The 27938-nt window shown below is 43.5% G+C and overlaps 1 protein-coding gene across 3 annotated transcripts in view; it reads left to right on the forward strand.

The window, feature by feature from the left end:
- Window positions 1–27938, forward strand: part of LOC147456543 (protein ZINC INDUCED FACILITATOR 1-like) — a 213313-nt gene that overhangs the window by 108398 nt on the left and 76977 nt on the right. For 2 of the 3 annotated variants that reach the window (XM_086514978.1, XM_086514980.1), the window contains 2 exons: window positions 6605–6658; window positions 6749–6811. The exons of the other annotated variant lie outside the window; for it this stretch is intronic. In XM_086514978.1, the coding sequence (XP_086371104.1) occupies window positions 6605–6658; window positions 6749–6811 (117 nt within the window). The remainder of the gene's footprint in view (window positions 1–6604; window positions 6659–6748; window positions 6812–27938) is intronic. 3 annotated transcript variants of the gene reach the window in all.

The following is a 27938-nucleotide window of genomic DNA, read 5'->3' on the forward strand; positions in this document are numbered from 1 at the left end:
ACATGACCTAACAAAGAAAAACGTTAGGTACACATGGTCTGCCAAGGAGAACAATGCTTTTGAAAAGCGTATCTCTCAACCTGTGCTTACACTACCGGATCTCTCAAAGCCATTTGAGGTCCAATGTGGTGCTTGTGGTGATTGCCTTGGAGCTGTTTTGCTTCAAGAAGGGCACGCCATAGGCTATGAAAGTCGAAGGCTCGATCCTGTTGAGCGAGCTCCAGGCATATATGAAAAGGAACTCCTTGCAGTTCTACATGCCTTAGACTCATGGAAGCACTATTTATTGTGGACTCCTTTCATTCTATGAACGGATCACCAAAGTCTTAAGTACTTCATGACGTACACCAAGCTCTCGGACAAACAAATGAGGTGGGCAAATTTTCTTTCGCAATTTCATTTTCATATTGCTCACATTGCTGGCAAGCATAATCAAGTAGCTGATGCACTCTCAAGACGGCCGAGAGTGAATGCGGTTTCCATAGCAACTCACAATGATCTATCTTCTATGATAGATGAGTATGCTATTGATTCCGATTTTAGAGATGTGATTTCAGCCCTTGCACTAGGGAAGAAAGAGGAACCATTTACTTTACAAGAGGATTATCTTCTCTATGGCAATAGACTATGCGTTACTAGCTCACTACGTGAGAAAGTAATGTATGAATCTCATGCTCCTCCTTATGCAAGACATAGAGGGATTCAGTCTACCCTAAAGGGCATTGAAACATATTTCTATTGGCCTACCATGAAAGCAAACATACAAGAGTATGTTTCTAAATGTGTGGTATGCCAAAAGACGAAGTTTGATAGAGGGAAGCAACTTGGATTGCTTCAACCTTTGCCAATCCCTAAGTCACCATGGGAGAGCATATCCATGGATTTTATCTTTGGATTGCCTAAGTCTATCCATGGGAATACGGGAATATGGACGATAGTAGACAGGTTCAGTAAACAAGCTCATTTTATACCTGTCAAAAAGACTATCAAAGCCCATCAAATGGCAACCCTCTTCATTTCACAAATCTTCAAGTACCATGGCTTGCCAATATCTATAGTGTCGGATAGAGATCCTAGAATGACCAGTTACTTTTGGAAAGGTCTCTTTGAGAATTTAGGAACAAGGCTAAACTTCTCTTCGGCCTATCACCCTTAAACGGATGGCCAAAGTGAAATAGCTAACCTAACAATTCTCGATCTACAAAAAGCCTATGTAACGGAAGTAGATCAAACATCCCAATGGGAGAAGTACTTACCTTAGTGGAGTATGCCTACAATAACACTGTACATACTTCCATGGGAAAAGCACCTTTTGAGGTAATTGAGGGAAGATAAAAAAGTCCCTTGCTACTTAAGGTACACGGGAAGATCTTCGCTACAGATGAGTATAGCCGAAACCTGTAAGAATCTTTCCAAAAGATTAAGGATGCTATCTCTATCTCACAGCAAAGGCAAAAGGCGACTGCTGACAAGCACAGAAGAGCCCAAGCCTTTAAAGAAAACGATTGGGTCTTATTAAAATTTTCCAAGGCTCGATTAAGGCACACGACAGGCAAGAATCCTACAGGACACCAAAAGTACTATGCTAAGTTAGCAAAAAGGTACTATGGTCCTTTCCAGATTCTTAGGCCAATCAATGAGATGGCCTATCAACTCAAGTTGCCCAACCATTGGCTCATACACAATGCTTTCCATGTGAGCCTACTAAAGCCTTACAAAGAAGAGCCATCTCAAGAACCAACTATTGAAGACCCACCGGAGATCGAGGACCAAGAAGAGGTGCTGCATCCCGAGTCCATTCTCCGACATGAACACAAGGTACTAAGAGGCGGTAAGACTATCGAAGATATCTTATTATGTTTAAAAATTATTCTTTTGAAGATGCTAGATGGATGCAAGGCATACAATTAAAGGATAACCTAAACCTTGTCAATGCTTACAATGCTTCCCAAGAGTAAGCAAATGTACAAATGTTAAAAATGAACGAAATTTTTGTCTTATAAGACTCTCTTTTTCTTTATTGTGCACAAAAATGAAGTAGTATGCATGCTTAGATCAAGTTTGCGGAGACGACGTCTCCCGAACACCAAGTAGAGCTTGTCACTGTACTATGGAAGATGATAGGACTAATGTGTAGACATGCTTGCGGCAGCCTCATGCCCTCAAGCGCCAAATGGACTAGTCATCCATTGTGGAATGATGTCGTAGGGTAACATAGGGATCCTTACCCGCTAAGAAAAGGACTAATGAATATGCTTTATCTTATCTATCCCATAGTCGAGGATGAATATGATTTCAAGAGAAAGGTAATGTCATAATAATCAATATCTAATTCTCGTAAATGATTTTCTCATGTTAAACTGTTCATTTAATATGGGAAAGTGCCAGGGGAGAAAAGGCTAGAATATTGGTTAAGCTAGCAGACCGGGCCACATTAGGGATCCAAAGGAGGGAACATAGGGATCCAAAGGGGGGGCCATCTACAAAAGAGCAATGTGTAACAATGGGCTTAAAAGACCCGAATGTTCAGCCCATTAAGACTTCCAAAATGCTAAGATTCCAAAATTCAAAGGTTGTGTCCAAAGGCTAACGCTAGGGAAATTGGATGCTTAGTGTGTGTCACAAAAAGTCTTTGTCAATCCCTACATAGGAGGGGGCGAGCCTTGCAAATAGGGGATGAGAGAGAAACTCACACACACACGCACACAAGCTCCCTTTACACAAAGGGAATGAGGGACACATGTCAGCTCCCTAGCCCAGATGTCCACAAGGTGTACCCAATTCCTATTGGATGGCCTTGGAGGTGGACCAATGAGAATTAGGCTAGAGTAAATCTAGTTTAATTAATTTAAAAACACTTAATAAAAGAACCAATAAGAATTAAGCTCTCTAGAAGACTATTGGACAGTCTCCCAAGGGGACCAATGAGCATTCAGCAGCCCAATGGCTTGCCTGATTCCTATTGGCCAGGAGGCAAAGGGATCCAATGAGAGTTTAGTTGAATTAAATAATTACGTAAAGCTCTCACAAAAGGGGAAAGGGGGACACATGTCAGAAGGCTATTACTTATGCTGCTTAATTACCATTGGCTAAGCCTGGGGGGTCCAATAGGATGCTAGCAAGAGCAAAAAGCAAGAGGGGTCGACCAAGAGAGAGAGGGGGCTGATTTTTGCATGGCATTATCACACACACACTCACACAATCTCATGTGTGAAGTAAAGAAGACTCTCTCTTCTTCTCAAGCTTTAATGGAAAGCTTATCACCTACTCCAAGCTTGTGAGAAGGGAGGCTTACACCAACAACTCTTGGCTTTGTGATGCAAATCCAACCAAGAGCCAAGCTTCAATGCATGCTCATCTCCTCTACCATGCTAATTACTAAGCTAAGCTATGCTAATATGAGTGATTATGTAAGGAGTTGTACATCTTTCTCGTAAGAATACTCGTTTCTCTCAATCTGCTCTCATACCTCGCTAGCCCTCACCATCTCTAAAGGTGTGTGAGGTCTTGGGTCTGAGACCGTGAGGGAATTGATGTTGTGTTTGATAAATGTTTTGCTTAGTGCATGAAGTTTCCATCTTCATTGCACTAGGTAGTATTGAAGGAACACAAGCAATTGTATTGTAAAATGTCTCTCTTGATGGGAGAAACCATAATACAAAGCCTTTTGGAGGGGGGATTCGCTCCATGCAAATCCGGTCCTCAACTGTTGTCAATTGCTTAATTTCTCTCTCTTTTGAAGTATTATTCCTGCTATCTAACTAGGTGTTATGCTTTTTGTTGCTTTCTCCACGCAAGCACTCTTGTTAATCTCATTAGGAATCTATTCTAATGAAATGCTCACTATGTTCATGCTATTTTCCGCTACACACAAGTTACTAGGCCATTAAATGTTACAGGGCCTGCTGAAAATCACAGCTATGTTCAGCACACAACCCCTCCATTTTGGGAGTGACTTATATACCAGCAAAGGCCTCATCTAGAGTTTGACAGCCTTCCAAAGGGAAAGGGGTGCACTGGGCATAGAAATTTTCTTTATTTCTTCCAAACGCACCCCTAAGCCAACATAGTTCACCATGGGAAGAAAGAAGACAATTGAAGTGCCTCTGACAAGAAGTTCCTTATCTGTTCCACCACCAATCAGTAAACAGCCAGAGTGGGAATTCTATTTGCTACAGGAATTGAATAGGATACACAGAGACCTTGCACCTATTAAACATAACCTAACTAAGAAGGATGTGAAAGTATAAAATTTGAGGAAAGGGAGATGGAATAAAAGACAAGATAGGAACGAATGTCACATTAACAAGCAGCAGAAATCTCAATAATCAATAAAGCAAATTACAGGTTAATGCAAAACATTTCGTTAGAGATGTTCTTTCAATGATTGAAAAAAAAAAAGGCGCCGAGACTACAGAAATATAAATGAGAACAGGAGCTGGACCAAGAGGACTAGATTATTGCAACAGATGGAGTCGAAGGGAGATTCACAACGATCATCCCTTTTGCTGATGTCAGGGATTCTACTGAAGTTAAGGTCAAGTAAGCTAAGATAGGGTATCTTGATTTCAAAAAGAGGATAGCGGTTATGTGAAAGATGTGATCCTTGAAGGGAACTTTGGTGTGGATTCCAAACCTGCTCAGTTCAAAGACAGACCAGCAGACTTGGTAAAGTTTAGAAAAGCAAAGGAAAAGGAAATGGGCCAGTTCACAGGAGGAAAAACTAGTACAAGGGATTTTGTCACCCCACCACCAAAGCCATGTGGCTCATTTGATTTCAATAGAGAGCTTTTGTGACACAGCTTCTTTCTTTTATGTACAATTTCTGGTACACCTGAAGTGGAATGTATCAAAATAGATATATTTGTCCTGTAGGCAGACCTTGGCCTCTATAGAAATTCATAATAATCTTCCTTCCCAGTTCCCTCTTGAGTAACAAGCTAAGCCACTCACTGCCACTATAAATCAATGCCGGATTGACCAAAGTATCAAATTGTTACTTCTTTGTTTGGGGCTCCTAGAAAAGTGCCTTGTGGCACTGGCTCTCTAATATGGCTAGAGGTGCATACCTTGTGTTAGCTTGGCCCTAGCTGCTTCACCCATAGTGGATCGTGCAATGGTTGCATAAAAGATACTAAGTGGCCACCTGTATCTGACCTCTCGCAAGTGTGAATCTAGCCTTGCTCCTTCCTTGCCTTTGGTTCCTTCATGGAGTGGTGATCCCAACCATGTAGTGATGGTATCTGGAGGTGCCATAGGGCCCATGAGCAAAAGGCCATCATGCACTCTACTATCATATATGACCCCCAGATCATGTTTAAAGTAGATCATAATATGTAATGTCAGTGTGGTAGGGAATGGAATTACTAGCGAGCCTACCAATGAGGGGGGCAGGTATGTATGGTCACAGACGAGGGATTTAAGAGATGTGTCTGGGCTGGAAGCCTCCAATGATCCCGTCACATAGTCTACTGCTGTCTTGGCATGCCCCCCCCATGCGGGAAGCATGTCAACCCTCTTGATCCTGGCCTCTGTGTCCTCCTGCTATATATAATGAGACGATATCGTGCTCCCAACTCCAAAGGTGGTCTTCAGTGTTTTATGCCCGCTTAGTTGTGTGTGACCCCCAACTCTGTCTCCACTAGTATGTAGCATCTCCGTGTCCTCATAGTCATAGGTATCATACTGTCTTCTCTGTGTGTGGGCATTGAAGTCTCCACTAATATAGAAAGAAATACTGCAAGGAGTGCTCATTTGGGGGCCACTGCTTATGAGAGAGGGACTCTGCCCGTCCGTGACTTGAGTAAATTATACTTTCATTTTCTGGTCTTGCCAGTTTAGATAGGTGTTGTTGCAATGTTTCTACTACTTGTTCAAGTGGTCAGCTGGTTTCAAAATCCACAATGGCTGACTTAGATATTTCGTTAGAACCACCAAGAAGCTGATAATTGTGACCTCCACTAATTTTTTATCCTATGAATATTTTTATAAAAAAATGGGGGTGTTCACTTCAAATCCATCTATTTGTTGTGTGTTTCGGCCATAGATATGTCATATCTTTACTCAACCAGACATGCAATGTGGTATATGGGTCTACAGAGGCAGTTGAGTATGTAGGAACTGGAAGCAGTGTCTGTTTGGCACTTCAGACTTACATCGCCTTTCTTATGAATGCTTTTAGCCTGTTTTGGCAGACGAACACTTTTGTGTTCATACTTTTGTATATGTTCATTTCTGTGTGTTTTCCTCGTCTTGAGGTTTCCCACTAGTAAATTAATCCCAGAGATTTACAAAAAAAATCTGTTTGGCACGAAAGGGAAGTTGGGCCTATTGTAGTCAGATAAAGCGAGTCCTGTTGCAGTGAGGGCGATTAATAGCAGTCAGAGGATTTGGTATGGTTATGACCTATTTTCCTTATAGAGATATTGTATATCTTTGTTGCTGTTGGTGGCTCCCTCAAGTTGCTCTCCAATTTTTAAAAAGACACATGGTCTTTTCTTTGCTTTCTCAGCTGTCCTTGACAGTCATGACAAGTTAATACTAAGATGTTTTATTGAAAGACTTAAGTAGGGTAGACCTTATGAGACTGACAAAGAATTTGCAGGCCTATGCATCTGAAATTTGTAGAGAAGAATATCAAGCCGTTGCCATGTCCATTGTAAGGATCTCCTGAAAATTTACAATTTTGCTTCCATAGATCCTGTACTATACTTCAAAAGAATGCATTTTGAGTTTTCTTTCTTTACAGATGGGAACAACATGGGGATTTGGCTTGATTGTTGGTCCAGCTATTGGTGGTTACCTTGCTGAGGTCATCATTTTATTTTCTAGCCACTTTGCTTGAACTCTTTACAAGATAATAGTAAAAAAAATTTGAATTCCTATCCAACATCATACTATTGAAAACCTTGGCTGTGTTCTTACTTAGACAGGACCAGAAATCATATGATGAAGTGCATATGAGTTATTTGAACACAATTTTTCTGAGCATGCCCACCGCGCTGCTTAACCTTACCAAGAAAAAAGAAATTTTGAGCATGAGAGCAATGCCATAGCATGTGAGGTACTGATTTAGCATGTTGACGGCAAAAAGAAACATAAAGAAAAAGGAATGCATTACCGTGCTATGAGGGTGTCCAACACAGAATGCACTTGTGAGATAGCGTCTGCCAATTGGAAAGTCTTTTGTAGGATATTTTTCCACCAATGTATATTCTTTTGCATGATTAACAGTAGCCCAAACGATTGAAAAACCTATCCTGCAAGCTCTACACAATCTCGAGTGGGAACCAGCTGAAAAGGTCTCAATTGTAGGAAAACAAAGAATCATACCATCCACAATAACCACATCACTAACACAACGCATGCCAACTGTAGAGAGACTATATGATTTTTGTGGATAGGCCAAGGCCAATGATTGTAGAAAGGCTCTAGTCAAATGTACTCTCTAAGAGTGCAACAAGTTGCGGATTTGTGTCGATCGTCCATACAAAATGAAGATAACGCAATATTTGTTGCCAAAGCATCAAATAGGTGGCATACAAGCAACCCCATATGCAACCAAAAGCATGTCCAAAAATAAATCCATGTAATCCGATGTCCAATGACCATACACACACATTCTCATGTATTGACACGAGGCTGCTAACATCTTAGTCCATGGTGGTTGTTATAGAAAGAACAAAAAGGTCTTTCGAGAAAGTATGTGGTAAATAAAATCAAGAATATTGAGGCCTCCATGCATCTTAGGTGAACGCATAGAGTCCTTTTAAGCAAATGCAAACCGTTGCAATCAAATTGGGTTTTCCAAAAACATTCTATGGCCTTAGACATAAAGTGATCAATGTGCTTTGCATACCAACCCAATTATGGTAGGAAATCTATGTCGTTCTCTCTATTGTGAGTGCTCCTCAGTGCAATATATAAGAAATGTCACTTTAAACAGAGAAACAAACACTATAGAGCAATATGGAAGAGAACAAGACTAGACTCAAATGATGCAACCGTAGACTTGAAACCCTATGGAAGCTTGAGTAACTCATAGAACCAATACAGGCTATGGTTGGCCGGACATGCAGCTTAAAGCCCAAGATTCACGGGTACAATGGCGGTGTCGAGGCTCCAAATGTGCAGGGAGAGTGCAAGTGTGTAAGTGCTAGACTGAACACAAGACTCTAAACTCCATGACTCATAAGTCGTATATGACGCTCCATATCCTAAAACCAATTGAGCTTATATACAACCATAAAAGACAGGCAGTGGCTAACACAAATATCTTCGACAACACAGCTACGCGTATCTCTAAATTGTGGTAGCGGTGAACTGCTGGCCACGGTGTCCTCTAGACCACCACTCCCTCTGTCCGCCACGTGCCACTTGCCCGGTGCAAGGGAAAGTGTAGCCCTACTACAGGTTGCCCGCCACAAGACCACTCACCTCCCGAAGAGTGGACCTCCTACATCAGAGATCATCCAAGACTCTTAAGCCTACAGTTGGAGAGAACAACCAAAACAACAGTTGCAAGGTGGCCTTGTCCTCCAAGGTCTCTACCAATACCACCTAGTTGAAGTTGTAAGTTCTGGACATGGTGTTTGAGGATATAAATTTTGAAGTGTGCATTCCATTTGTAGCAAATTATCAGTCTGCTTGTCGACGTTGTCAATCAGAACACAATTGTTATTGTTTTGGGCCTTGGCTTTATGATGAGCGTATTAACGTGAGTGAGCTGATCGGTTTCACAAGGGATATATCCTTCTCAATGGGGTGAATCTTCCCTTTTTATTAAAAAATAACATGAACCTTCTTTGTGCTATACCCACATATATCAGGCCCAAACATGATACCGTAAGGGGTGTCTCCACCAAAATTCTTTCAATCAATATGACCGCTTAATAGTATTGAAATTTCCCCCACCAAAATCAAGATCTTGTTCATATGTCACTGAAAACTGAAGAACAAGGTTCTTGCCCTTGTTGAAGTATTAAAGAAACTCAGTGATATTGCAAAAAATCTAGAGCCGAGATTGATTTGAATTCCTTTATCATCAGTGTCTCCGTGCCATTTTCCTGTTGTATGCAACCAACCTCCCGTAGCACCTCACTTTTATTCCATTTTGACCCACCAATTCTCCCATTCATAGTCAAATTACTCTTTAAGAGAAGATGCGGGCATCTGTGAGGATAAAGTGCAGGGAGGTGAGCAAAAACACAGATCTGCAAAAGAAGAGTTGACGCAGCCATGACGGGGTACGAAATGGTCCCCCTCTGACCATTCCCTGTAATTTGAGCAACTCCTTGGCAACCTGTGGAGGCTGGGAGCCAATGGGGGAGCACAAATTACAGAGGGAGGGTCAGCAGGGGACTATTCTTGACTGCCAAGAGTCGGGGGGAGGGGGCCAATCGCCATGCCGACTGGGTGTTGCTGCATCAGAGCTGCAGATTGGTGTCCTCTGAAAGGAGATGCAACTGTGCACTGAGCACTGAACCATGATCATGAGGTCCCCTGGTGTCTCTTGGCGCTGCTTGCGTCTCTTCTTTTGTTGCTGCTACTATGTTTTTATCCCTCTGTCTCATTGCTGGTTCTTGGCTGCTTCATTTTGATCAGCAAGGATCTACTCAGCAAGGTACCTCTTTGAACGAGGGTAATGTTTCCCTAATCACCAGTGCGAGTGTGTACCAGCAGCAGTTTTGTTGTTTGGAAGTGGTGTCCCATCGGTTTCACTGTTTGCCTGCAGTGCCACCCATCATTAGATTTTCCACACTGCCATGCATGCGTGATCAAAGCTCCAGCTCGTAGCTTGAGTCTGCTTTCATATGCCCTTAGCATGTGAACTCCTGGACTGGTTTTGTGTGTGTGCATGTGTGTGTGTGTTGGTCGAATTTCTGCTCCCTTGTCGCGTGAACTTCTGCGCGCTGTTGCAACTCTTTGCGCCTGCACCAGCAAGTGTGCGTGTGTGTGTGGTGTGTGTTTGTGTAGCGAGTGTGTGAGTGTGAGAGAGACCAACAACAATTCAGTCAGCCTGCGTGTGTGGGTGTGTCTATGTCGGATGCGTGTGTGTACGTTCGTGGGGGATTTGGGTGTGTGGTGAATCCTTCGGCCACTCATCTGTCGCGCGACTCTGTTCTGCACAACATCTACCTTGTGCAGGCCCTTTACAGCGCGTCGGGGGTTGAAGTTTGATTTCACCTGCATGCGGTCCTTCTGTCGTCTTGTGTGAGAGAGAGAGGTGTGAGTGTTTCTGTACAGCTAGCCGGTGTGTGTGTCTGTCTGAGTCTATAGCAGTCATATATCAAAAACCTCCCCAAAAAAAAGAGTGTGTGTGTGTGTGTGTGAGAGCTTCATATGAATTCGACTGATCAGTGTATATATAAGCATCGGAAAGCCATGGAAACTTCAGAGATGGATGCTTTGAGTCTTATCAAAGAATGTTTGCATGAGGACTTTGAGGATGCATGTCAAGCGTGGGAAGGATCCACTTCTGTCATGGAAGTGCGCATCCCTATGCAGGAGCTTATGGATCCTGTTGCTCAATATGCACTTAATGTGGTGATTCTTTTTTTCCCGGGTAGAATGTCTACGACATAGGATGCAGGCCAATGGGTTGATTTCTTACTCAGACGGCAAGTAGTCAGAGGGGTTTACTTTGGCGCGCGAGGGTTCTACGAAGTCTTGTTGGCTGACATGCATGCTCGGGATGCTCTGCTAGAAATGTCTCCTCTTTTTTTCAATACGCAGATGACTCATGTGCTGCCCTGGGCTCTTACCAAGGACTATCAAAGTCTCATTCATCACAAGTGTCCCGTCTGGGTTGAGGTGGTTGACTTTCCTCGCACTTGGCGTCATTTTCTTCCTTTGTTGGCTGCTCAACTGGGCAAAGTCATTTGCCCTCCTAAGCTGGAAGTAAACACAAACCGTTTTTGTATTCTGTGGGACACGGATATCCCCACTCCAATAGGTATTACGATCGATTTCGGGGATGCAGTGGTTGGAAAGCGCCCATTTAAGCTTAAATGGTGCAAGTTTGCAAATTCTTGCTTCCAATGTGGCAAATTTGGTCATATGCAGTCCGAATGTTCGGAACCAAATCTGCAACCACCTCCTTCAGCCGTCCCTGCTCCTCAACCTCGCTTGCCTCCGAAATCTTCTACTGAGGTTCGAACTAAAGGAGTTTCACCCTCCTCCCCCACAGCTGGGGCGTTTAAAGGCAAGGGGAAACAATTACAATTGTCTGCACTTTCTGCTTCTCCAAATATTAAAGACAAAGGAAAAGAACAGGTTTCGATCTCTCAAACTTGGCTAGTACCCAAGAAACCCGCCAAAGACGCTACAGCTCATGTTCCGGCATCTTCTCGTAATTATGTGCTTCCTTTGAAGAATGTTGCTCAGAAAAAACTCCCTTGTAATGACAACACTTCTTTGGCTGAAGCTTGGGACAAGGTGGTTCGCTCTTACAAGGAAGTTGTTACCGGAGAGGCTTCTTCATCGCAAGGTGCATTTACTTTCAATTATCCAGGTCCAGGTCTTGACCCACCTTCTCAGGCACCTACAATTGGGGAGGATGTGTCGATGGGCACTGGTACTTGAGTTTTGTCCCCCCTTTCTTTTCCTGTTTCCTCGTCCACTGTATATACCATATAGAATTCATAGTTCTTTGAATTGCATCTCCTATAATGTGCATGGGTTATGTAATCAAGACAAGTGGCGGCTTACCTAGCACTATGCACATACATGTAAAGCAGACATTGTGGTTCTTCAAGAGCATAACCAACATCAATTTGCAGGACAGACTTCTTACTCTGCGGGCTATTGAATAGCTTATACAGGATCAGTTGGCCATTCTGGAGTGCTTATGCTTGTTCGACATGAACTCTTCCTGACCTTGGTTTTTAATGACCCAGCTGGGAGATGGATGGTCATCCAATGTATTGTTAATGGGAAAGTTTTCGAATTTGAAGGATTATATGCATACACAGCTTCTGCAGATAGGGCACGGTTGTGGAGTGCTATCTCTTCTTATTGTTGGCGTTCCAATGCCTTTCTCTGCAGAGATTTTAATAATGCACCAAACCTTGCGTATAATACTATTGGCCATTCTCACATGCTTCATATGGAACGACAATCATGGGACCAATTTATGTCGATTTGTAATGGGCTTGATTTGTGGCCCTTTTTGCATCCAACTGATCCAGGATTCACTTTTCAGCACAATGCTCAATTTATGTATCGCGCTCGGCTGGATGGTTAGTATCTTTTTCACATGCAACAGTATGATGACTTTGTATGCGAGATGAGGATTGATTATGCTATGTGTCTCTTGGATCATTTTCCCATGTGCTTGAAACGTCATTTTGGCTCTTTTGATGTCATTGATCGCCTACCCAAGAAGAGACTTTTGCATATCAATAATGCTTATCTCAAGCATGAGCCTTTTCGCACTATGATTGTGAATATCATCCCGCCTTTGCTCTCCCAGATGTATGTTGACATGGACATAGCTTGGTTCTGTTTTGTTATGCGTGTTCAATCAGTTATACAGGATTATGGCAGGGATTATTTGTCACAATTAAGGGATCAGGTTAACCAGGCAAAGGATGCTTATAGCCGATTAATGCACTTGGCTAATCATACTTCTCTTATTGACGCTCAAATGACTGAGATGTTTTCTGCTCGCGCTATATTAAGGCACAATGATGAGAGGAAATTGGCCAAATGGCAGACTCGAGCTCGTCAACAGGATTTTACAGATAAAGGATGTGCTTCTAAACAATTCTTTCAGCATTTGCATCACTCGAGCCAGTCTCAAGCTATACGGAGAGTTAAAGTTAAATTACCGTCAGGAGAGTGGACCTCCACTTTCCGAGAGCTAGCACTAGCCCTACACTCTCATTATGGCAAGGCCCCTTCTTCTCCTACAAGAGAAGCTCGCCAAGCACGTCACATGTTTCTATCGCATGTTACTTCCATTCTTTCGATGCGGCAGGCTCAAGACTTGGAAGCTGTTTTCACTGAGTTGGAATTGTATGCCAGCTTGCTTGATTTGGGTAGATGGAGAGCTCCTGGTTGGGATGGTCTCTCTGTGGAATTTTTCATGTCCTTCTGGGAGTATTTGAAGGTGCCTCTATTGTTCATGATGAATACAGCCTGGGAAAAATAGGAACTGCCCTCCTCTTGGAAAGAAGGTTTGCTCAAGCTGATACCTAAGCATGCATTGTGTGAAGAATTCTCACATTGGCGGCCTATTATGCTTATGCTTGTGATATATAAGTTAATGGAAAAAATGCTTGCTAACCGACTCAAGTGCTTTCTGCACGAAGGCTTGCATCAATCTCAATACGGCTTCATTCCGCGACGTCAAATTACTGATAACCTCGCGAATGTCATCATTGGTATGGAATACGCAAAATATACTCGACAGGATGTCTTAATCATGCAGGTCGACATTGAAAAGGCATTTGATACTGCTCTTTGGGATTACATTGCGAATACCATGAGATGTTTGGGCTTTGGGCCTAGGCTATCCCGTGTCGTGCTTTTCTTGTATGCATACAGTACTTCTGCAGGCTTACTGGATGGTTTTCTCAGAGAATCTTGGTCTTTGGGATGGTCGGTAAGGCAGGGCTGCCCTCTGAGTGCTTTGCTTTATGCGATCGCTACTCATCCCTTGTTTATGTATTTGGATTCCTTGATCTCCACTGGTAGGCTACATGGCCTGACTTTACCTTCTGGTCGATAGTTTGCTGGTCAGGCTTATGCGGATGACTCTTTGTTCATGCCTCATAATAACTATGATGATGTACAACAGATTATGCATACTCTTCACTTGTTTGGATTGGCAGCAGGTCTCAAAGTTAACTTTTGCAAATCCAAGCTATTGCCTTTGAAAGAGTGTGACTGACATAAGATATTGTGGCTTGGGGAGATTGTTCCTCCACATGTTTTGGTTCGCCATTTGGGTTATCCACTGGGTTGGAATGTATCGGCTGTGCGGATATGGGATTGGGTGATCCAACGTCTGCATTCCAAGTTGAATTATTGGAAATTGTCCCCGTGGCCACTTCATGTGCGTCTCAGGATTGTCCAATGCATCCTTGTGGCTTATGTGCAGTTTTACTTGCCTTTGTTATCATGGCCTCGGTTGCGCTTGCAATCCCTCACGTCCAATATTTTAGAGCATTTTTGGCGGACCTCGTCTAGCAAGAGGGGCCTTCGGCTTCTATTTATGGAAAAGCTGTGTTCTTCCAAGCGGCTAGGAGGGTTGAATATTTTGGACTTGAGACGTCATCTTCTCGCTCAGAAAGCTATGTTGTTGCCAGTTTTGGTGGAGCAGCAGCAACCCTGGGCTCTCATGGTAACACATTTGTGTGCGCACATTGTCACCCCTTCTTTTGGTCGTTGAAAACCGACTTATTGGGATGTTGTTTTTGGGAAGCTTGAAGGACACATGCCTGGATGTCCATTTACTTCTTCTCTAATTGTTGATTGGAAGGTTGTCACTTCGCATTTTTCTTGGGATGGTCGACAATCCTCTGGGGGTAACTCTCTTCGCTTGGAGAGTCTGCATTGGAGCAGGATTTTTGCTTCGACTTTGGTTCAACGGTCTCCTCGCCAAGCGTATTTTCTCTCCCAAAAAGGAATCTGTCAGGTGCATCAGGTGGTTGATGATTCGGGTTATGGTCTTTCTTTCGCTGATGCCGTCTCCCGCTTTCGGTTGGGCCTTCACTATTCTCCTCTCTGGCGGGAGATTCAAAGGATGCTTGCTGCTCATTCACCCATTCCTCCTCTGGATGTGGACTCTCGCTTCTCTGATTGGAATCTGGCTACTACTAGATTGGATTGCATCTCAGCTACCAGTGTCTATGCCATTCTTCAGTCTGATGTATGGATTGTGCATCGGGGGGGATTGTGCATCGGGGTAATCAGATGTGGTCGCTTTCCGAGTCATCCTTGTGGTAGCAACACACATTGTCTCACATTTGGCAGAGTCATCTGCCTTTGAAGGAACGTGTTTTCTTGTGGCGGTGCTTGGTGGGAGCTCTACCTGTTGGCAGTGTGTTGCATGGTTGGTCGGCATATTGCGCCTTCCCGCTGCCCTAGATGCCTTGAAGCTGAGGAGACCATGCCACACTTAATATGGTGTTGTCGTCACTCTAGAGCCTTCATTCGGCAAGTGTCGACTGCTCTTTGACTACGTTTTCCTTTCGGCTCTTTTCATAGACGATTTTGGCTTTTTGGGGTGCTTCGGTCACCACAATCTCAGTTTGCGGTCTTCTTCACGTGGGTCAGATTTTGGTCTATGTGGGCCATCTGGCATCATAGGAACTCCTTAATGTTCCAGGGTACTTTTGTTGACCCCTTTCCCTATTTCAAATTATCTCTTGGTTAAGCGTTGCATTTTGCCTATGACGCTGGAGACATCACTCTTGATACCTACAGGATTTACTTTGACTGTTTCTAGCCTTCGGAGCCTCATAGTGCTCCGTGTTTTGTATCCCTTTCTTTTCGTGGGTTTTCCTCGCTTTGAGGTTTCCCACTTGTAAATTAATCAAAGCAGATTTACAACAAAAAAAAAGTGTGTGGGTAAGAGATTTAGGGTTCGCGAATCTGTTGGAATCCCTACAGCGCAGGTCTGAACGTGAGCCGAAAACCCTAATACGCAGGGACAGGAAACCCTAATCGCTTTGCCTGGCTCTGTTGCATTCGGTAGTTCTTTTTCTGGATCTTTGCGCAGTGTGTTTAAAATGCACAGGGATTTTTTCAAAGGTTTTTTTCTTAGTACAGTTTAGCAGTGAAGTGTACAAAGTCTCTACAGTTAATGTAAAGTTCATTTAGCAGGTGAACAGAAGGTGTTTTTCAGTTCAGCAGCAGGTGTACAAAGTTTTGTAGTGTTCAAGCATCTAGCAGGTTTCAATTCACATAGGGTTTTGAAGCGAATTTGTTCTTTCATGATTGAGTTGGCCTCCGATCTCAATCAGGTTTATAAACGAAGGAAACAGATGGCCGCAGAATCCTTGGAAATGGGTGAAATCCGAGCTTGTTTGTTGGAAGATTTTGAAGGTGCGCGGAACGCCTGGGAGAGTCAGGAGCCCACCACCGAGGTGCTTATCCCAATTCAAGCTCTCATGGACCCAATGGTGCAGTATGCTCTCAATGCGGTTATTTTGTTCTTTCCGGGCAAGATGCCCATTGTGCAAGACGTGGGTCAGTGGGTAGATTCTCTTCTTAAACACCAGTCTGTCCAGGGGGTCTACTTTGGAGCCAGAGGATTCTATGAAGTCTTGTTGGTTGACACTCACGCCCGCAACATGTTGCTTGAATCATCTCCTTTGTTTTTTGGTACTCAGATGACACATGTACTGCCATGGGCTCTTACTAAAGATTATCAAAGCCTTATTCGTCACAAGTGCCCAGTATGGGTCGAAATAGTTGACTTTCTGCGCACCTGGCGACACTTTCTTCCTGTGCTTGCTTCTCGCTTGGGGAAAGTAATATGTCCTCCTAAACTTGATGCAAATACAAATAGGTTTTGTGTGCTCTGGGACACGGATATTCCCACTCCTCAAGGTATTACAGTTAACTCCGGGGACCTTCTTATTGGCAAGCGTCCTTTCAAGCTCAAATGGGAAAAATTTGCGAATTCATGTTTTCGCTGTGGGAAATTTGGACACATGGAATTTGAATGTCCTGAGACTCATTTGCAGCCTCCTCCTTCAGTTGTTCCGCAGCTTGTTGTTTTCAATGGAAAAGAGGACTCTAATTCGAGATCAACTTCCATTGGGGCCATTGCCTTGCCTGCTGTACCACCTCTGGATAAAGGCAAAGTTAAATCTGTTGGTTCCCCTAACTCTCAAAGCAAAGGAAAGTTTGCCGCAGCTCAGGAGACGCGGAGTAAGGTAAAATTGTGGATATTAGGGAAGGATCTCCTTAGATAACCCCTAAGAAGACTGTTAAAATGCGCTCGCAGCTTTCTTCTCATAACTATGTACCTCCTGCGGTGAAATCTGCAATGCAAAAGTATCTACCTTGTAATGTGACAATTGTACGCTTGCGGATGCATGGAATAAGCTGGTGCACTCTTACAGAGATGCAGTGATTCATGGGGTTTCTTCATCACCTGTAGGTGTTCTTTCTACTGATGCGGGTATGGAGGATGATCTAGTCGAGCCACGGTTTATTGATGCTGATGTGCCTATGGGTACGTCTCTTAGTTCTTCCTTTTCTTTTGCCTTTGTACATATCTCCTTGATGCATAGTTGTGTTAAATGCATTTCATACAATGTTATGCAGCCCTGATAAATGGAGATTAACCTGGCAGTATGTACATACATGTAAGGCAGACATTATTGTTTTGCAAGAACATAATCAACATGTATTTGCTGGGCAATGTTCGTATTTTGCGAGATACCTGGATAGCATATGCTTGTTTGACAGGCTATTAAGGAGTTTTGATGATAGTTAGACATGAGTTACAGCCAGTTCTTGCGTACAATGATCCAGCGGGTCGTTGGATGGTGGTTCAATGTACAATTGATGGCCAAACTTATGAATTTGGGGGTATCTATGCGCACACAGCCTCAGGACTACGTGCTGTGTTATGGCGTGCGATCTCTTCTTATCCTTGGATTTCCAATGCCTTTCTTTTTGGTGATTTTAACAATGCGCCTGCTTCATCTGATAATACCACAGGTCAATCGCACATGTTGGGTGTGGAAGTGCACGCCTGGGCAGATCTTGTTCCATGCACACGGATGTTGGATTTGTTTTTTGCATCCAGATGTTTATGGCTACACTTTCCAGCATAATGCTTGCTCCTCCTATCGCGCACGATTAGATCGGTGGTATGTCCTTAACATGCAACAATATGATGAGTATGTATGCAAGATGCGCATTGACCACACCTTCTTGTTATCTGATCATGTCCTAGTTATGATGACATTGCGTTTTGGGCGACTGCAGGGGGATCAGTTTCTCTCTAGGAAATGTTTGCTGCACATCAATAATGCCTATCTTTCGCTTGAGATGTTTCGTGATATGATTCATGATATTATTCCCCCACTGGTTGACCAACTGTATTTGGATCGTGACATCGCTTGGTATCTTTTCTTCATGCGTGTGTGATTCAGGATTATGGCAAGCACTATATGCTTCAGTTACGCGGGGATGTTGAGGATGCTAAACATGTTTGTGGAGAGCTACAAATTTTGGCTGATATACGTCCTTTGCCAGAATGTGAGTTGACGGCGCTTTGCAATGCTCGAGTATGTCTACAACATAATGATAAACATAAACTTGATAAATGGCAGACTCGTGCTCAACATCGAGCGTTTGTAGACAAGGAATGTGCTTCGAAACAGTTTTTTCAGCACCTCCATCATTCAAGGGCCTCTCATGCCATTAAGAGAGTAATGCTCCAATCGGGCTCTTGGACAGCCTCTAAACGTGAGCTTGCTGATGCCATGACGTCGCATTTTGGAAATGTATTTGCTGTTCCTCCTCCAGCTTCGACTGAAGCTCATTGTGCCCGTCAACTTCTGTTATCTACGGTGCATGCAATTCTCACACCTCATGATGCGCAAGCAATGGAGGTGGATTTTACTGAAAATGAATTGCATTCAACATTGATTGCTCTTGGCCATTGGCGTTCCCCTGGTTGGGATGGGCTCACTGTGGAATTTTTCGTCTCTTTCTGGGAGTCCTTGAAAGAGCCTTTGCTCTATATGATGAATGCGGCGTGGAGTAAGCAGAATTTGCCATTGTCTTGGAAAGAAGGCTTGCTGAAATTATTGCCCAAACAGGAGCTCTGCCAGCATTTCTCTCATTGTCGGCCAATTACTCTCATGCCGGTCATTTACAAAATATTGGTTAAGATGATTGTGCATCGCATTAAAGAGCCTCTTCTGGAGGGTATCCATCCTGCTCAGTACGCCTTTATCCCTCGTCGCCAGATAATGGATAATTTGGCTAATGTCTTGATTGGAATGGAATATGCCAAATACATCCAACAAGATGTTCTCGTGATGTAGGTGGACATTGAAAAAGCCTTTGATACGGTGCAGTGGGATTTCATTGCTGACACAATGCGAGTCCTTGGATTTGGTCCTAAAATAGCAAATGTTGTATTTCTCATGTATGCTCACAGTATGTGCTTTGGCCTTCTTGATGGTGAGTTGACCGATCCTTGGCCACTTGGATGCTCTGTCAGGAAGGGTTGCCCCCTCAGAGCTATATCGTATGCCATTGCCACCCACCCCTTGTTGATGTATTTTGATCACTTGCTTTCCCTTGGCCGTCTTCACGGATTGCAATTGCCCCCACTGGGAATGATTTTATTGGACAGGCTTATGCTGATGACTCCATATTCATGCCTCGAAATAATCAGGATGACATGCGGGAGATTATGTAGGCTTTAGATACATTTGGGCTTTAGATACATTTGGATTAAGGTCAATCTCAGAAAATCCAAATTCATGCCTCTTAATGCAAGTGATTGCCATCATCTCTTGTGGCCTGGGGAGATACGTGATCGTCAGATACTTGGGGTATCCTATAGGGTTATGCAAAGACTATAGGTCAAATTGCATTATTGGAAACTGTCCACTTGGCCGTTACATGTTCGGCTCCGTATTGTTCAGAGCATAATGATGGCATATGTTCAGTTCTATTTGCCATTGTTACATTGGCCTCGTCCTCGCCTCTGGTCGATTATGTATGAGATTCTATTTCATTTCTGGCGTACCGATTCCTAAAAGAAAGGCCTTCGTTTGTCATCTATGGAGAAGCTCTACAGTCCGAAGCGTTTTGGGGGGCTTAATATTTTGGATCTTCGCTGCCATGTTATAGCAAGGAAGGCCATGTTGTTTCCTACTCTTGCTCAACAGTCCTAGCCATGGACAATCATGGTTTCCTCACTTTGTCAGCATGTTGTCACACCCGCCTTTGGTCACTGGCGGACCTCCCTTTGGGAGATTGTATTTGGCAAGATGGATGGTTGTATTCCTGGTTGCTCGGTCACCTCGAGTTTACTCATTGCTTGGAAAGCTGTTACAGCTCATCTTTCATGGCATGGCAGACAACATCCAGATGGGAATTCAATACGCTTGGAAAGCATTCACTGGAGTAGGGCATTCTCACTTACTCTTGTTGATCGCTCGCCACGCCAAGCATACTTCCTTTCTTGTCGGGGCATATGTACGGTGGACGATGTGGTTGACACGTCTGGGATTATGCTCTCTCTCCCAAGCGGCTGCACGCTTTAGTTTAGGTGTGCATTATCGTCAGATTTGGAAAGAGCTTCAGCTCATGCTGGCTGTTTTCTTGCTTGTTCCGCCCTCTTGGCCAATGGAAGCAGTATGACGGATTGGACTTTGTGGGAAACCTCTTTTGATGCCATTTCTGCTAGCAACATTTATGCCTCTCTCCCACTTCATTCATGGCTGGCTGATCATTGCAATGCGTTATGGTCATTGCATAAATTTGATCGATGGTGGAGAAAGGCTCTTGCTGCAATTTGGAAGAGCCATTTTCCTTTGAAGGAACGTCTGTTTCTTTGGCACTGCTTGTTGGGAGTTCTCCCTGTTGGAACTCTCCTTGTTGCGCATCGCATCAGATCTTCTTCTTGTGTTAGATGTTCAGCTATACTGAAGAGACTATTATGCACCTGCTTTGGGATTGTCGCTTCACAAGGACTTTCCTTGCCCGCATCGCATCATGTATGCGCCTTCGATTTCCCTCGGAGACTTTCCACAAACGGTTTTGGGCTTTTGGAATCCTCTCAACTTTCCTTCAATGTTTTGAGGCTTTCTTCACTTGGGTCAGATTCTGGTCCTTCTGGTCTTTGTGACGCCAACGCAATCTTAGCATGTTCCATCAGCAAGAAACGGATCTTTTTCCTTTCTTCAAGAAATCGCTTAGGCAATCCTTACATTTTGCCCTTCATGTTGGAGACATATCCCCCGGTATCTTGCAGCTTTCCTATGTTTTCTTCTAGCCACCTTTACATTGTGGAACGCTTCTGTGTTCTTTCCTTTGTATCTATTTTCTGATGGGTTTTCCTCACTTTGAGGTTTTCCATTTGTAAATAAATCAAATTAGATTTACAAAAAAAAAGTGTGTGTGTGTATATTGCTAATGCTTTCGTTGGGATTGAGTATGCGAAATATACTAAACAGGATGTACTTATCATGCAGGTTGATATAGAGAAAGCATTTGAAACGATTCATTGGGACTTCATTGCTCAGATTATGATGGCTTTGGGCTTTGGTTCCAAGATGTGTCGAGTGGTCTATTTCCTATATGAAAATAGTCAATCTGTTGGAATTCTTGATGGTGAGTTGACTCGTTTATGGGATCTTGGTAGATCGGTTAGGCAAGGTTGCGCTTTGAGTGCTATGTTGTATGCTATTGCTACGCACCCTCTTTTGTTGTATTTGGACTCCTCAATTGCGTCCAGGCGTTTACATGGTTTGGAATTGCCATCTACAGATCATTTTGTGGCGCAAGCATATGCGGATGACTCCATGTTTTGGCCTAGAAATACACCTGAGGATGTTCAATGCATAATGGAAGCATTGCATCTTTATGGACTGGCTGCAGGCCTGCAAGTAAACTTCCAAAAATCTAAGTATTATGGCCAGGGGAGATAGTAAAGCTTGATTAAATTGTGAGACATCTTGGATATCCACTGGCTTGGTCGGTTAATAATGCAAAATTATTGGATCGGGTTGAGAACAAATTGAGGTCCAAATTACACTATTGAAAATTATTCACTTAGCCGCTAAATGTAAGACTCATGATAGTACAGTTTATATTTTTGGCATACATGCAATTTTTTCTGCCTATGTTGCGTTGGCCAGCTCGTTGTCTTCGCGAGCTTTGATGTCTCGGATATTGGAGCACTTTTGGTCTACTTCCTCTCAGAAAAAGGGTCTGCGTTTGCTTGCGATGGATAAGTTATGTACTCCGAAGCGTTGTGGTGGTTTGAATATTCTGCATCTAGGTTCTCATTTTATAGCAAGAAAGGCCACATTGTTGTTGGTGTTGGTTGAGCAAAAGCAGCCTTGGACGCAAATGTTTGCGTTTTTGTGCTCTCATGCGGTTTCTACACCAGCTTTTGGCCATTGGCAGCTGTCCAACTGGGATGTGGTTTTTGTTAAGTTTCACGCCATAATACCTAGATGCCCTTTTGCTTCCAGTCTTGTAGCGGATTGGAAATTAGTCACATAGGACTTTGTTGTGGCATGGTGGAGATGATGCCTGTGGCAACTCGCTTCAATTAGAAAGTTTACAATGGAGTCGGGTTTTTGATCAAACTCTTGTTCAATGCTCTCCAAGACAGGCTTATTTTCTCTCACTAAAAGGTATTGGCAGCGTAATTGATGTGATGGATGCTGATAGACAAGTGCTCTCATTCAGATAGGCTGCTCTTATCTTTGGGCTTGGGATGCATTATAGACGCATGTGGGACACCATTAAAAATCTAGTTGACTCCATATCTCCTGTTCCACCGGTGGTTGTAGAAAACCTGAATTTGTGATTGGCGCTATGATGGTTCTTCGGCCTCTTTGATTTTTGCAAAGAAAGTGTACGGCCATTTGCAATCGTTCTCTTGGATCTATGAACACTGTAATAAGGTATGGAATATGAACAAGAGTGTTACTTGGTGACGGAGTAAAGTCTTGAAAGTGTGGCATGCGAAATTGTCTTTGAAGGAGAGACTCTTTATGTGGAGATGCATACTTGGGGTTCTCCTTTTGGCAAATTTCTACATTCTAGGAGATTTGCCTCTTCGCAATGTGTTCAATGTGGTGCAGCAGCTGAGAGCATTCCACATTTACTGTGGTCTTGTTCTCATACGCTACAGTTTGTGGACTGCATCTCTATTGCTCTTCGCACCCGTTTTCCTGGCATGCATTTTGGTAGATCTTTCTGGATATTTGGAGTACTTCCGCCATTGATTTGGCCGTATGCATACCTTTTTGACTGGGCCAGATTCTGGGCGCTTTGATGTTGTGGAGAGCACGTAATTCCCTCATGTTTCAGCCAATGCAAGTGGACTATGTTTTCTTCTTCAAGACATCTTTGTTGCAGTCTCTCCGAGTGGCCTGTAACTTGGATGAGATTCTTGTTAGTCATCACGAGCTCTATTTTGACTATTTCTGATTTCCCGTTTGTAGTATTTTTCATGGATTTTCCTCGTCTTGAGGTTTCCCATTGGTAATTCAAAATGACATTACAAAAAAAAGTGTGTAAATTAATCAAATCAGATTTACAAAAAAAAGTGTGTGTGTGTGTGTGAGAGAGATTGTGTGATTATGCTACGTGTCTCTCCGATCATTTTCCCGCATGTTTGAAACTTCATTTTGGCTCTTTTGATGTCAATGACGACCTACCTATGAAGAGACTTTTGCATGTTTAATAATGCTTATCTCAAACATGAGATTTTTTGCGCTATGATTGTGGATATCATCCCGCCTTTGATCTCTCAGATGTATGTTGATATGGACATAGCCTGGTTTCGCTTTGTTATGCGTGTTCAATGTGTTATCCAGGATTATCGCAGGGATTATTTGCCACAATTAAGGGAGCAGGTTAAACAGGCAAGTGATACTTGTAGCAGATTAATGCACTTGGCTTATCATTCTTCTCTTACTGACACTCAAATGTCTGAGTTGCTTTTTGCTCGCACTATGTTACGGCACAATGACGAGAGGAAATTGGCCAAATGGCAGACTCAAGCTCGTCAATAGGATTTTGCAGATAAAGGATGTGCTGCTAAACAATTATTCCAGCATTTACGTCACTCTACGCAGTCTCAAGCTATACGGAGAGTTAAATTACTGCCAGGGGAGTGGACCTCCACTTCACAGGAGCTAGCACTATCCCTACACTCTCATTATGGCAAGATTTTTGAGGCCCCTTCTTCTCCCATGAGAGAAGCTCGCCAAGCGCGTCACATGTTTCTATTGCATGTTACTCCTATTCTTTCGATGCAGCAGGCTCAAGACTTGGAAGCTGTTTTCACTGAGTCAGAATTGTATGCTAGCTTGCTTGATTTGGGCCAGTGGAGAGCTCTTGGTTGGGATGGTCTCTTTGTGGAATTTTTCTTGTCTTTCTGGGATTATTTGAAGTTGTCTCTGTTGTTCATGATGAATACGGCTTGGGAACAACAAGAATTGCCCTCCTCTTGGGAAGAAGGTTTGCTCAAGTTGATACCTAAGCATGCATTATGTAAAGAATTCTCTCATTGGCGGCCTATTACACTCATGCCTATGGTATATAAATTAATGGCAAACATGCTTGTTAATCGACTCAAGTGCTTTCTGCATGAAGGCTTGCATCAATCTCAATACCGCTTCATTCCACGATGTTAAACTACTGATAACCTCGTGAATGTGTCATTATTGGTATGGAATATGCAAAATACACTCGACAAGATGTCTTGGTTATGCAGGTTGACATTGAAAAGGCATTTGATATTGTTCTTTGGGATTACATTGCGAATACCATGCAATACTTGGGATTTGGGCCTAGGCTATCCCATGTCGTGCTTTTCTTGTATGCACACAACACTTCTGCAGGCTTGTTGGATGGATCTCTCATAGAATCTTGGCCTTTGGGACGTTCGGTAAGGTAGGGTTGCCCTCTTAGTGCTTTGCTTTATGCGATCGCTATTCACCCTTTGTTTATGTATTTGAATTCTTTGACTTCCACTGGTAGATTACATGGCCTGACATTATCTTCTGGATGGCATTTTGGTGGTCAGGCCTATGCGGACGACTCTTTGTTTATGCCTCGCAATCACTATGATGATGTACAAAAAATTATGCATACTCTTCACTTGTTTGTATTGGTAGCAGGTCTCAAAGTTAACTTTCGTAAATCCAAGATATTGCCTCTGAAAGAGTGTGATTGGCATAAGATATTGTGGCCTAGGGAGATTGTTCCCCCGCACATTGTGGTTCGCCATCTAGGTTATATACTGGGTTGGAATGTATCGGCTATGCAGAAATTGGATTGGGTGCTTCAACGTCTGCATTCCAAGTTAAATTATTGGAACTGTCCATGTGGCCACTACATGTGCGTCTCAGGATTGTCCAATGCATCCTTGTGGCTTATGTGCAGTTTTACTTGCCTTTGCTATCCTGGTCTCAATTGCCCTTGATTTGTGCACGCACATTGTCACCCCATCTTTTGGTCTTGGAAACCGACTTATTGGGATGTTGTTTTTGGGAAACTTGAAGGACACATTCTTGGATGTCCCTTTACTTCTTCTCTCATTGTTGATTGGAAGGTTGTCACTTCGCATTTGGCATGGCATGGTGGACATTTCTCTGTGGGTAACTCCCTTCTTTTGGAGAGTCTGCATTGGAGCAGGGCCTTCGCTTCGACTTTGGTTCAATGGTCTCCTTGCCAAGGGTATTTTCTTTCCCAAAAAGGAATCTGTCAGGTACATCAGGTAGTTGATGACTCAGGTTATGTTCTTTCGTTCGCTGATGCGGTGTCCCGCTTTCGGTTGGGTCCTCACTATTCTCCTCTCTCACGGGAAATTCAAAGGATGCTTGCTGATCACTCACCCATTCCTCCTTTGGATGCGGACTCCCGCTTCTCTGATTGGAATTTCGCTACTACCAGATTGGACTGCATTTCAGCTGGCAATGTCTATGCCATCCTGGAGTCTGATGTATGGATTGTGCATCATGGTAATCAGTTGTGGTCGCTTTCGGAGTCATTCTTGTGGTTACAACACACGTTGTCTCGCATTTGGCAGAGTCATCTACCTTTGAAGGAACGTGTTTTCTCTATAGAAGGCCAATTTCCCTTTCTCTCGGGCTGTCCTTATCTCAGGCATAACTTCTTGCATATGAGCAAGCTATCCCCAAGAAATATCCTTGTCTTCTTTAGTGTAGGACGCTTCTTCAAGAAATCCTTCTTTGCTTCCATGGAGGGGAAGTGAAAGATCAATGCTCTCTCCTTGGAAGTCTCCCCATTTCCTTTTTTCTTCTTCCCCATTCTCCATGGCTTTGTGTGAGTGGCCTCACTACCCATCATAATGAGAAGTTTTTTGACTTCCCCCTCCACATCATCACGGTCTCTTAGACCGGTCACTCATACATGTAAAGCTCTAGCCTTCCTCCTTTGCTCTTCCTCTAGGGTCATGTTGATGATTGTGGGAGTAGGGATGGTTGTTGGTTCTTTCCCTTTTGCTTTCTTGGCAACTTCTATCCATTTCTGGGCCTCATCTACCTTCTTCTGTGTTTTCGTGATTACATCTACCCACGATGACGTTTTCGCCTCATGTTGTTCTTTGATCTTCCACACTTGTTCTTTGATGACTTTGAGTTCCTCTATCGTCGAGGGCTGGATTTCTCCTTCTTCAAGTCCACTTCCCGCTCTAGTTTCCGGAAGCTCTTACTTGAGGGCTGAGACTTCTTCCCGGAGCGCTTGGACTTCTATCTGAAAGTCTTCTTTCTCCTTTTTCCATTGCTTGCCCTCGTTGAAGACCATTTGGATGAGGTTGGCCTTATCTTTCCACCAATAGTGTTGAAACCCTAAAAAACAGCAAAAAAGCAGTGAAAAAACCTTAAAAATAGGTAAAAAACAATTTTGAAACCCTAAAAACAGCAAAAAAGTGGTGAAAAAACTTTAAAAACAGTGAGGTCAAACACATGAGAGAGAGAGAGAGAGAGAGAGAGAGAGAGAGAGAGAGAGAGAGAGAGAGAGAGAGAGAGAAATGACCTATGAGACCAAACGTTTACATGTGGTGAATCTAATACCAAGTTTGGGTACAAAAAGTACAAAGAACTGAAAAGAAAATAGTGGGTAGGGGTGGGGTGAAAGCTAATAGAAAGGGAATACAAAGGGTGAGTTGATACAATGGAGCTCTTTGACAGTCGAGGCATCATATAGATATACATCAGTATCCAAAAGGTATAGAGATTCAATGTCCTCCAAGGTAGCCACTCTATTAGAACAGCTCCTATGTCGCGCCAGTATGGTATGGATCCTCTGTCACAATCTGCGTCGATGTCGAGAGGGCCCCCTGATTCGTGGGCAACGAGACCGCCCCAACTCTATCACTTGATCAAGCAGTATGCCTCTAGTGCCTCTGGTGTTGTTATGTTGTTGGGGCTGCTCGGACTCCTCTGTCTGTGACTGAAAGAAATCTGTAATTTTCCGCTGATGCTAGATCTTTCTCGTTGTGCCCCTCTTCAAGAGGTCCTCCCTGTGTTTGCGAATCTCCAATAAGTATAATCTGAGGCATCTCTGATCCTGGTATCTCATGATTCTAGAAAGTGGCCCAAAACCCTCTCTGAATAGACATTGAATGCGGCCTCGTATTTCATAGTATGCTGGGCACTGACATATGTAATAGAGCTCTGTCTCTGGCTCTATCTCGCACACTTGAAAAATCCTGGACTTTGCGAGTACTCCTCTAAATCTGTCTGTGTCGATCTCTAGCTGGTGTGAGGATGTGAGTATCTGACCATGTAGCGCGGATAATGTGTCGTGCTCTCTACAGTGTGGATGTCCCCCAGTGCAATGTGCGTGACAATCTCACTCAACAAACAGAAACTCTCTCAACAGAATGAAATACACGAAACAATGGATAATAACAGAGACACAGCAGTAGACCAGAACATGTGGACTCGACTAACTCAAAGAACCATGTACAGACTCTGGAGTGGCAACACACTCAGCTCCAGCCCAAGACTCACAGCTACAAAATAGGGTGTCGAGGCTCAGATGTCCATGGATGGTGTAGCAGTGCTCTGTGTAAGACTCTCTAGACGACTACGTGCAAGATAAGATGGAACTGTCCCAAAACGACTACTGATATGTACCACCATAGGAGCCACCAACGGCCCATAAATGTCCAGCCAGCTAAGTCTATCTCCAAACTGAGTGGTGGTGGTGACCTGGCCACGACGTACACTAGACCACCG

The sequence above is a fragment of the Adiantum capillus-veneris genome, chromosome 6 (assembly GCF_014529385.1).
Source record: "Adiantum capillus-veneris isolate H3 chromosome 6, ASM1452938v2, whole genome shotgun sequence".
Lineage (NCBI taxonomy): Eukaryota > Viridiplantae > Streptophyta > Polypodiopsida > Polypodiales > Pteridaceae > Adiantum > Adiantum capillus-veneris.